Below are 10,849 nucleotides of genomic sequence, written 5' to 3' on the forward strand. Positions count from 1 at the left end.
ATCCCTAGCATTTGATTTATCTATTTTCTGTTATATTTATTTTCTGTTATTTATTCCATTCATAGACAAATTTTTCAAAATTATATATATCTCTACACACACACACACACACGCAGACAGAGAGAGAGAGAGAGAGTGAGTGTATAAAAAAATCTGGAAACGGTCGAATATCTCGAAAGCAAAGCATTTTTGAGAAAAATGTTTCAGACAAAAGTTGTAGAGTTTAAAAAAATCTATTCACTGATCACATTCGTTTAACCTTGGATGACGTCGCCGAGATCAAGTCAAGATCAAATTGATTTTTTTTAATGGGACATCTTTGATGCCAGAATCTAATAGCAGGTGTCAACAGCTTTTGTCAACACAAGGTTAAAAGTTATAGTATCATTGGTATTATGCAAGATGTCCGATCGACGGTTAAAACTTCTTAAATATTGATCAAGATCATGTCCTAGATAACTAAATGTCAAGATCAAAGTCATTGGAGGTTGTACCTCTTATTTTCATTTTTACGTGAAGCTGAATTCTTACAATTACTGCAAAAATGAAAATGAAAATAACTGATACAATATTAACAATATTAACAAATGTTATCCAAGACATGATCCTGAACAACATTCAAAAGATTTTAGCCATCGGACATCTTGCATGCCACTAATGCCGACGATACTGTAACTTTCAAGCCTTATAACTCGAAAAACACTTAATGAAAAATAACTTTATTATAGTGTTTTGAAAAGCTCTTGACACATGTTACTAGAATCTGGCATTACACTCACACCCACGCACGCACGCACGGGGTGTCTCAAAATAATCGTCAAAAATATTTTATAGGCAGATAAAGTGGACTAAACTGAATCGAAAAGTCCTCTACCATTTTGCAATTTTCGCAATAGTTAACAAGATATTAGTTAAAAAAGAATTACGGAAATCTTACAATTTCCCTATAACTCTCCAAATAATAAAAGAGAAATCGGGCAGATAAAAGCATAACGCAGATGTTGGAGTGTGATCAAAAAATAATGTTAATCAATGCAGAGCTACTATAGAATTGAAAGATTCAAAGTGAGGTGCATGAATTTCGTTGCAATTTTGCACAATTCATTTCATTTGATACTGAGAGATGTGATTACAGGTAAAAATATCAATTAATCAAGGCATAGCAGAGTTAAGATCTCACTTTGGATCTTTCAATTCTATAGTGGCTGCTATTTTATAGTGATTTCATATCCTCTAAAATCTGTATTAACTCTGATGATGACTCTAAAAAAGGTCGAAACGTTCGTCTTTATGGAAATACACGCTATCAAGATCTGCATTGATTAACATTATTTTCTAATCACGCTCCAACATCTGCGTTATACTCTCATCTGCCCAATTTCTCAGATATTAGTTACTAAAAATTGCTGAAAATTGATCTTCAATAATTTTTTACTCAAATATTATCAACTTTACAGAAAAACTACTAAAAACAAAAATTGTTTATTTTCTTCTCATAGAATTCTAAGAATTTTTACAGAATGTTTTAATACCGTATTTTCTCATGTTAAAAATAAGAAAATGCAGTACTAAAAAGTTGATAAAAAATTCTGAAAAAATTCTTAGAGCTCTACAAGAAGAAAATAAACAATTTTTGTCTTATCGTGTTAACTATTGCGAAAATTGTAAAATGGTAGAGAACTTTTTGGCTCAGTTTAGTCCGCTCTACCTGCCCATGAAATATTATTACCCATAAATATTGGCGATTATTTTAGGACCCCTGTATATATAGATACATATAATCAAATTTATTGCATAATGAAATTATAATTTAAATGAGCTAGAAAAACTAGAGAAAGTGAAATAATCGCTTTCTACTCTCGTATGTTTACCACATTTATATATGATATTTATATATTATATATATATATATAAATTTAATAATCATAAAATATTAATACAACATAAAATATAAAATAATACTTAGATAGTTATTAAAACAGACATAGAAAATTCACGCAGCAAAATAGAATCGTGACACATTATAGATCTGTTTTCTGTAGCTAAACTAATGTACACTTTTGGAATTTGAAGTAAAATAGACATATATGTTTGATATTTGACGAAAGCAAAAAAGAAAGTTCACTAGTGTAGTCTAATGAAGGAATAAAAAATAGAATTTTTATAGCCTAATCAGCTACAAATTGACTTGACTTGTATATATTAATGTTTTCTCCTTCAATTTATTTATTTATAAGTTCCTGATTTGCTTCTTTATTATTGTAAGCATTATTTTACATGCTTTTAATAACAAATGTAATTTATCAATCTTCAAAATTGTATAACGATTGCCTTGCCGATTGAACAATAAATTACAGATTGTTTAATAACATTTGTTTAATAAACATCTGTAATTTATTGCTCAATCGGCAATGCAATCGTTATACAATTTTGAAGATTGATAAATTACATTTTATTAAAGCATGTAAAAGCATGTAAAATAATGCTTAAGATAATAATAAATAAAGCTTAAATCAACAATTCATTAATAATTCAAGAAGGGGTTCTTAGTCCAAATATATTACATGATAAGTATTACGTGAACCAAACGAGAAAGTACATTTCTCTGGTGGATCTCGAAAGGGAGAGTTGTCGGTTGTGGGCTGTTCCAAAGTGGCAGAGAAATTGTGGTCTGTAGGAATTAATATCCTCATGTCCCAACGATTGGCACAGTGCACAAGAAGGAGGACACAGCTTAACACGCGAAAAACAATCGCTCTATAGCGACTCACATAAACGGTATGTATTATCAAACTACTAAGAAATTATTAAAAAACTAAGTAAGTTAAAAAATAATCACACGCATACAATATTGATGGTTACTTCAAAATATATTCAATATTATCCTAGTGTTAAATTACAATTTTTAACGTCAGGAAGTTTTAAAATTATTAAAATTCATTATTAAATAGCAAAAAAAAATGGCACGTGTAAAAAGAAAAAAAATTGAATGAGGTCTATACATATTAAAAGAAGTATTTATTTACGAACATCAAATTTACATAATATTTTTTATTGTCGGCTATAAATCTTGTACATACGTGTGCGCGTACGATGTGTATGTGTATGTGTAATGTAAATTTACAGACTTTGTACAGCATGAGGATACTGTGGCTATTCATCATAATCGTGGCGACAAGCAGTGCTCATTTCCTAAACATTGTTAAGAATTATATCGATTCAGCCGGAAAGGAGGAAAAATTTCCAAGCAACAGCAGATATGACTTTATCATTGTAGGAGCCGGATCATCAGGTTCTGTGTTAGCCAATCGTCTATCAGAGAATAAGAAATGGAGAATTCTGTTACTGGAAGCGGGCTATATGCCAAACTTCTTGAATCGGATTCCAATATTTGTCGGCTATTTTCAATTAACTGGTTACAATTGGGGTTACAACGTAGAACCACAAGAGAATGCCTGTCTAGGGATGGTGAATCGTCAGTGCGCTTGGCCGCGAGGTAAAGGATTGGGCGGCACGAGTATCTTGAACTATATGATCCATACACGTGGGCACAAATTTGACTACGACAAATGGGCTAGTTTGGGTAACGTGGGCTGGTCTTACGCGGACGTTCTGCCGTATTTTAAAAAAAGTGAAAGATTTAATGTACCAGGTACTTGTACGACACTTCTCTCTCTTTTCTCTTTCAACTTACAACTTAATTTTTCCAGATTATATTCAATGGATTATCAAAATTTCTTACATATGTATACGTGATAAACTCTACGAGGGTCGTCTGAAAAGTTTTGAGCCTCAACATCAAAATGGCATTACTCATCGAAACCCATTCTGATATTACAATCGTACATATTTTGGAAGACATCTGTGAAGAATTGTAGCCATTTTGGACGCTCAGTTGTTCGATTTGTGTCACTGTTTTTGATGAAAATCTCTGTCCTCTAAGCCAAACTTTGAGTCTAGGAAACAAGGAAAAAGTCATTGGGAGCCACCAAATCTGATGAATACGGTGGATCTTCAATCAATTCGAACCATAATACGTAAATTTTTGTCACGACCGCTGATATTTGATTTTTTTGCGAAAACACTGGCACGAATGACTATCAAACAACAACTGAGTGTCCAAAATAGTTACAATTTTCACAGTTATCTTTCAAAGCATGTACGATTGTAATATCAAAATGGTTTTGACAAGTAATGCCATCTTCATGTTGACGCTCGAAATTTTTCAGACGATCTATGTATAAACACGTAAATCCTACATCTTCTTTCTGACATAATTTAGATTTTTATTAGGCTCTTTGCCACATATGGACGCTTATATCGTCTATATAAATGATCGAAAACTTTATATTTTTAAATTAAAATTAAAAAACTTTAATGGCTCAGCGAACTATTAAATTTAATAAAATTCGTATAAAGGCTAAATGAGCCAAGCACGTTGTCTGTGCAAAAAATATATATTGTTACAATTATAAAAATGTTTCAAACGTTTCGGTAACAGACGAAAGAATATATAAGAGCACATGTAATGTATATTATTATGTACCTCTACTGAAAAATGGTTCCATTTCGAGAACCGAAATGTTTCAGATTTTTATAATTGTAACAATATATTTTTTGCACAGACAACATGCTTGACTCATTTAGCCCTTACATGAATTTTATTAAATTTATATTTTTTAATTGGTAAAAACTAAGGCATTCATTTTTATAACAAAATTTCAATTCAAGATAATATTTTGATTCTAACTATTAAATTCTACTGCTAGTTTAGAACAATAAAATTGTATTTTTTTTTTCCAGAGAATCGTAAAAAATATATTTTTTGTTTTGCATTGTTTCGCAAACAACTTTCCCTTTTATATAATATATTTACCCTTTGTTTTCTTCAAACTTTTCAAACTTGAGAATTTCAGATTAATTTATGCAAACAATCTTAAAATTAAAAGAAAGCGCAGAATATTTTCTAAATTGATAGATTCTACGTAACAAGAAAATGACAAGGGATTGTTGGAAGACATTTGATCACATTATGATTGATCACAAGCCACTCACAACACTCGTCCTGTAAAAAAACTCTAATCAGTCTATTTGTGAGTAGCTGTGGTCAATCGCATATGGTCAAACTTAAGATATTTCCAGGAATTGTCTACCTTAGGAATGGAAATTAATTATTCAAATATCATATCAAGTCGCGACTTGCCATACTATTGACGAAATCTATTATTCCTGTACTTAGATACCAAGAACTCCTCGTATCACAATGCAAACGGTTATTTGTGCGTGGAACATGTTCCATATCATACAAAGCTGGCGACTACGTTTCTAAATGCTGGACAAGAGTTGGGATATAAAATCGTGGATTACAATGGCCAAGATCAGAAAGGTTTCTCGTACATCCAGGTGAATATGGGTCATGGAAAGCGTTGCACTGGCGCCACGGCCTATCTCGAGCAGATCAATCGACCGAACTTGGAGATTATCACCGGTGCTAGAGTGACCAAAATACTAATCGATGCGGATAAGCGAGCTTACGGCGTTGAATACATCAAGAACACCGAATGGAAGAAAGTGACCTGCTCAAAGGAAGTTTTATTATCAGCCGGTACAATTGACTCGGCGAAATTGTTAATGCTGTCGGGAATTGGACCAAAAGAGCATCTTGAAGAACTGAATATCCCAGTGATTCAAGATTCCAAGGTCGGTTACAGTATGTACGAACACGTCGGATTCCTAGGATTGACTTTCATGATAAATCAGAGCGAGTCGCTGCTACAAAGCAGGCTACTTAATCCAAATGTGTTCCTGGAATACCTTCTATACAAACGTGGCCCGGTAACGATTCCAGGAGGTGCAGAGGCACTAGCATTCCTCAGTACTAAATACGCTCCTGACGAGAGACCGGATATTGAACTTCTCTTTGTGTCTGGTTCTTTACATTCGGACAACGGTCTGGTTTTGAAAAAAGTTCTAAGACTTTCAGAGGATCTATATAACACTGTCTATAAACCGATCGAAGAGCAGGACGCCTGGTCCATCTGGCCAATCGTTCAATATCCTAGAAGCGTCGGCCGTCTCACGTTGCAATCGAAGGACCCATTCGAACTACCCAAACTGAATCCAAACTTTTTCAGCCATCCGGCCGATATAGAGATTATTCTGGAAGGAATAAAGCACGCCATCAACATATCCAAAACCAAAGCCTTTCAGGCTTACGGCAGTCGGTTGCATAATTTAAAAATACCAGGCTGTAAACAGTTTGAATTTGCTTCCGATGATTATTGGCGTTGTGCCATCAAGCATCTGCCGTCCATGATGAATCATGAAATAGGGACCGCCAAAATGGGACCTCAAACGGACACTTACGCTGTCGTTGATCCGCAGCTAAGAGTGTATGGAGTCAAGGCACTCAGAGTAGTGGACGCTTCAATCATGCCTACGATGCCCAGGGGCCACGTGAACGCGGGAATATATATGATCGGCGAAAAAGCCGCGGATATGATAAAGGAATCTTGGAAGAGTGAGTTGTAAAATTCGCTTTTTTACGAAAGACTCAGGGAATTATACAGATGTCAACATTAAATATTACACCGTCATAAGATAAGGAATGCGCATATATTTAAATCTTCTATCTTTTTCTTCAATCTATCTTTCTCTCTAAATCTGAGTAAGTGGATAGGTATGCCACTGGTAATCAGTGAATAAAATGTGAAACCTCTAACTTACCTAATCTTTATTATGTAATCTAACTAACCTTGTTTCAGCATAAATTCAATAAATACGGTGGAGTAATACGTTGGAATAAATTGGAAGATTGAAATTAACGTGCAAATATCAATATTTTAGTTATATAATGCTCAAACATTTTTCCTTTTTTAGTTGAACTTCACTGAATATCCAGTGCCAAGTATATCACTGAATAATTAGTGACTATCCACTGATTTAGAGAGCAATGTTGCTCAATTTTCAACAAACTTAGAGAAAAGAAAATTAAGTAAAATAACGAAAGAACAATAATTGTGTTGGGCGATTTTACGTCGATCTCCTGGTGTTTAAATTACGTGATGATTGTAATGAACTGTACGAATGTGTGTGAATTATATAGATATGGATAATACTGTCCAATTTTTAAGATTACCGTTAAAAACAGGCGTGTAAATAAGAAATCCTAGTGCAATTGCTCTATATTCATAAAAGGTAATTCATAAATATAAAGGAATACAAAAATACTTTCCACTCAATATGTTATGTAACATATGCAAGCTATCAGCACATTTTCAATGCGTGCACGTATGAGCGATTAAAAATATTCCGAGACTGTGGAATGTTTTCACGAAAGATCAAAATTGTTTAAGATGGTTATCGACAATAATCAGATGATAGATACGACTATGAAATGTTCCTACCTTAAAAACGAATAATTTTAAAAGACAGAATTTTTTTGAAAAAAGAAACCTATAAATATTTTTCATTGTGTCAATGTCTTTTTTCAAGCATATTCAAATAACTGATAGTGAGTTCTTTATGTCAATCATTATGTCAGTATATGACGTCAATACTCATCAAGTAAAATTATTATCGAAGCGTTGCAACTATCATTAATATAGTAAGTAGTCGATACTAATAAATGTAATATAATAATTTATTGTTCAAGAATATTTCTCGAGGGTGATCAGCCGCATCGATCGTTCTCGTTTATTAAAAGAAAAATTTTTGATGTTTGTAATTAATATTATATATACGCCAAACTAATATTACATATACGCCAAATATTAAATATATACCTATCTCACTTTAAGTTCCAAAAGTGTACACCAGTTCAGCAACGGAAAACAGACCTTACATACATTTGTTGTTAGAACTATAATGTTAGTATTACTAACATTATAGCAGTAATAATCATAATTATAGTAAAAATAATTACAAATACCAAACATTTTCCTCTCAGTGTTAGTAACACAATTTTGTCATTACGGATATCGCATCTCATTTTGCTTTAATCGTGTAGCACAAAGTACTTGTGAATGAATTAATAATTGCAGAAAAGCGAAGAAAAAAAATAAAAAATATTCTTCAATTGAAAGCGTCGTAGAGCATTTATATCGTTACGTAAAAGGGGAGATGACTCATAATTTTTTTTCCACTCATTTGCCCACTGACGCAATATGGATTAATATCTAGGAAAATATAAAAATATATTCAGGATAACCATCTCCGTTGCTATTTTTACATTTGGAATATTTGATTTTTTTCTTATAAATTGTGTTCTTGTAATAAATACGATAGTAAAATTATAACATCCGACAAAATAACATTCGTAAACGTAACCTATTTATTGAAAATTATGCGGAGCAAAAATATTTTAGTAAAATATATCTAATCACTAATTTTTTGTGCATATAAAAAATGAAAAAAAAATCACTTAAAATTAATAATTTTTTTAGAATAAAGTTAAGGAATTATATCCCACATTATTTAAAATAAAATTTTATTTTATTAATTAAATTTCATTTTAGAGAATTATATCATTTGTACGTTAATATCTAAAAACAGTATTTATTTTTATTGATTAATCTCAACTGATTTTATACTGTGCCATGGTTTATTAAGATTTATTAAGGTTTATAACTCCAAATGGCATATATTATTACAGCACATCGCTTTAGCTAACAATTAATCTATTTTCAGTGTATTAATCGTTAACGTGACTAGTTTACAAGCTTGCAACAAATATAATAGCTTATTAACATTATAATTTTCATCAAACGATAGTACTGTATCTATAACTACGTTTACACGGCTTGATTTACGCCGGAAAGTGCGTTCAGGAAAATGTTATTAGCACTATTAGTGTCATTCTATCTTTGTTTTACATCTAATAAAGAACGAAGAATGACAGAACTCGCGTCTTCCTATACGCACTAAAAGTTATAACATCGATGTTATGAAATTAGCCAATCATAGCTGTTCCTTTAAAGAATGAGATGACTGTAATTGACCAGTTTCATATCAATATTACAACTTCAGCGTAAATCGAGTCATATAAATGTAGTCTAATACTTAATATGTTACATTGTTATAATTTGTTTTATCTACTTCAGTCTATAAAGTATTATCACAGAATAATACTGCATATTTTGTTGAACTTGTCTAATAGAAGTCTTACTAATAAATAAATAAAATAAAAAGACTACAAACTAAGATAATTTGTGCTAATAACTTTTACATAAACAACAAATCAATATTGATGACATAAAGTATAAACAATATTTAACAAACGTTATGACTCTAATCATTCTCCCTAAAGATTCTGTTAGATAAATTTAAATTAATTACGAAAAACGCAATATACTCGCATGTTAAACAATTAATTCCCTAAAGTGAGAAAATGCAATGACCAAATTCTTAGAAACGCAGTCTCATGATAGATGTTTATCATTGAATTCACAAGTCATCACGTGCGTCATTAATAAACTACTTCCAACAATAAAGTCGGCCAATACAGAGGAATTACATATAATTAAAAAATAACGCATTATGCCTCTTATAATAATCAATCTAATTTTTTAGTGCATCAATGCAAAAAATATTATGGAGTATAATTGTACCTATTCTAATGAATACTAAGCAAAAAATCTTATCAAGGAACTTAGCCAAGGTACTCAGAGAGGTAATATTATGTGTAATACAGTCGTTAGAATGGTAAACATTTTTACCGTTAAAAGACTATGTAATTGAATTAAGTACAGATATACCTATAATGCATTAAATGAAAAGAGCACAAATTAAATGCATCATTACTTAGGATGAGGACAAGAAATACACATGACACGGTATGACACGGTGCATCGTTACATCCTTGTTATTCAAGAATGTAATGATGTTAAACAAAGATGAGATAATCTGCTCAGTACACTGCGTTATACTGAGTCACTTGTTAGAAGGCACCCTTAGACATAATGTCATTATTATTAATATAGTGTTATGTTCACTGTTGATGTTAGTATAATATTATATAAACTGTTAAATGTATTCGCTTGTCGTTAACAGCAGATTACAAGTACACAACTTTGATTTATAAGACATCTCAAAGCTATAAATATCTATAAAATAATATAAAATTCAACAAAAAAGTTAAATAAAATGTAAATATAACACCTGATAGTCAATTAGCATGCACTCATGAAGAGATAACAAATAAGCTCTAGATTTCTCAAATAGTCCAGCTTCAACTCTAGATCATTTTTGAGTTTTATTTTTGTTTAACAAAATAACTTCTTTAAAAAAATGTTAAGATAAAAAGTCTTCTCTATTATAAAAAACAATTATTGATTTAAATAAGTATTGTATTTCTTTTGGAGAATACAGTATAAACTTGTTCTTTTGTTATCTCTTTTGCGTCTTACTGTTATCTTGTAAAAAAAATGTAATAAATCACTTCATATCATGTTTGATGATCTACTGATATATCAATCGAGTTTTACAATGAAAAATTTGTGACTTAACATTAAGTTTTACAAACAAAAATCTCTGTATAGATTCAATTCAAGCTATATACAGACAAATTATTAATAAATTGTTATTGTCTAGCAATAGCTCAATAATATTATCAATGCACCAAGAAAAACAGTGACCCAAAAATCATATCACTGCTCTAAAGTGTATTAATGATACTCGGAAAGATAATAAAGCATTTACCTGATACTACGAGAGCTTCGTTTGGGCCGCAGGTATGAACGTTTCCCATCGTTGAACCTTCCTTTTCTTCCAATGAAAATATTGCTCCAATGAGGATAATAATGATGATATGATGATTATGATGATAATGACGACGGCGACGACGGCGACG

The 10,849-nt window shown here is 31.4% G+C and overlaps 1 protein-coding gene across 1 annotated transcript; it reads left to right on the forward strand.

The window, feature by feature from the left end:
• The first annotated feature begins 2,620 nt into the window (after positions 1 to 2,620).
• On the forward strand, positions 2,621 to 6,778 carry LOC108757309 (glucose dehydrogenase [FAD, quinone]-like). Its single transcript, XM_018501788.1, has 3 exons — positions 2,621 to 2,778; positions 3,127 to 3,652; positions 5,240 to 6,778. Exons 2-3 carry the CDS (start codon positions 3,139 to 3,141, stop codon positions 6,529 to 6,531), a joined length of 1,806 nt encoding a protein of 601 aa, XP_018357290.1. The 5' UTR covers positions 2,621 to 2,778; positions 3,127 to 3,138; the 3' UTR covers positions 6,532 to 6,778.
• The last annotated feature ends 4,071 nt before the right edge of the window (positions 6,779 to 10,849 follow it).

This window comes from Trachymyrmex septentrionalis, unplaced genomic scaffold, assembly GCF_001594115.1.
Source record: "Trachymyrmex septentrionalis isolate Tsep2-gDNA-1 unplaced genomic scaffold, Tsep1.0 scaffold137, whole genome shotgun sequence".
NCBI classification, from domain to species: Eukaryota; Metazoa; Arthropoda; class Insecta; order Hymenoptera; family Formicidae; genus Trachymyrmex; species Trachymyrmex septentrionalis.